Source organism: Bison bison, unplaced genomic scaffold (genome assembly GCF_000754665.1).
Source record: "Bison bison bison isolate TAMUID 2011002044 unplaced genomic scaffold, Bison_UMD1.0 scf7180017864469, whole genome shotgun sequence".
In the NCBI taxonomy this organism is placed as follows: Eukaryota; Metazoa; Chordata; class Mammalia; order Artiodactyla; family Bovidae; genus Bison; species Bison bison.
Genome location: NW_011495030.1, coordinates 5,532,800 through 5,533,981, shown reverse-complemented (window position 1 = coordinate 5,533,981; position 1,182 = coordinate 5,532,800). Strand labels below are relative to the sequence as shown.

General features: G+C 43.1%; 1 protein-coding gene across 1 annotated transcript in view; it reads right to left on the bottom strand.

The window, feature by feature from the left end:
* The window catches only part of SMARCA2 (SWI/SNF related, matrix associated, actin dependent regulator of chromatin, subfamily a, member 2), a 183,535-nt gene that overhangs the window by 137,995 nt on the left and 44,358 nt on the right, over positions 1–1,182 (bottom strand). The window contains exon 8 of the mRNA XM_010860733.1: positions 204–377. Coding sequence (XP_010859035.1) covers positions 204–377 — 174 coding nt within the window. The remainder of the gene's footprint in view (positions 1–203; positions 378–1,182) is intronic.

Below are 1,182 nucleotides of genomic sequence, written 5' to 3'. Positions count from 1 at the left end.
TCATCAGTGGTAGCCCTTGACTACTGGCATTGCGTTGTCTAGGGAAAAGAAGGTATTTTTACCTTATCCCTGTGAAGTTTAAAGGAATGGATTAGTATACTTGATAAACACCTTTTACTTTCTCCTTGTACCATGGCATGTTTCTCAGTGCAGATGGCTATGAGCAAAGCATTTTCCTGAATTTCCGTAGGCAGGGTCCTTACCATCAGCCTCCGCATTCTCTCCTTCTCAATCCGCTCCGTCTCTTTCTTCTGCTCCCTTTCAGTGTTGGCATGCCAGGTGGCCACTGCTTTGGAAAGCTTCTGGATCTTGCCAGCCACAGACCGATGATACTCCTTAAAGTCTTTTGCATGTTGCAAAATACTGTTCAGGTATTCCTAAAGGATCCACAGCAGGGAGAAGAGAAGGCTGAACATCCAGTTCCCAGTTAAAGTTTCAACCCAGTCCAAGAAAACTCGCAGTGTGTACTGAAGAGCAAGGGGGAACTAGAACCTATTTGGGATGGGCGCCCTGGTGGGTCTCCACAGCTGAGGTGTGGGCTACGGGGTGGTGGGAGAGGTGACCTCTCCAAGTCTGTTTCAGTGCCAGCCTGTAGAAAAGAAGCCTCCCAGGTCCTGAGGGTGTGGCCACATGAAAACGGAAAGATTCGAGATTGAGAGGTACCTTCAAGATGGTGATGATGAAATTTAAAGCAAATCACTCTCGAATAAAGCCCAGGGAAACAGGTATTATACTGAGAGGACAAACAGTTGAATCACGTTATGAAAGTAGTGCTCTCACTTAAATGCCTTAGAATTGTCACCCAAAATGAGTTTTATAGGAAGCTAAAATGGCCACACACCATTTGTATCCAGTTCTTAAATAAAGAAGGGGAAACGCATAACCTTATTTACACTAAAGTCCAACACTTTGCAAAACAAAACCAATCAAGGCACTTTGCAACAAAACCAAATTAAGCTGTGAAAAACAAAATTTATAGGATTATGACACGAGAATCAAATCCTACACCAAAATATTTCCAAATCTCTGGAAAGGAATGTTTTAAAATATCTGCCCTTGTGAAACCTCCAACTGGGCCCTTGAAAAGCCCAGGATACTATATTTATATTTGTTATAAAAATAACTGCTTGCCCTCTTCTTTCCAAGCTCCCTCTCCCCTAGGATTTTGTCCTAGGAAACCTT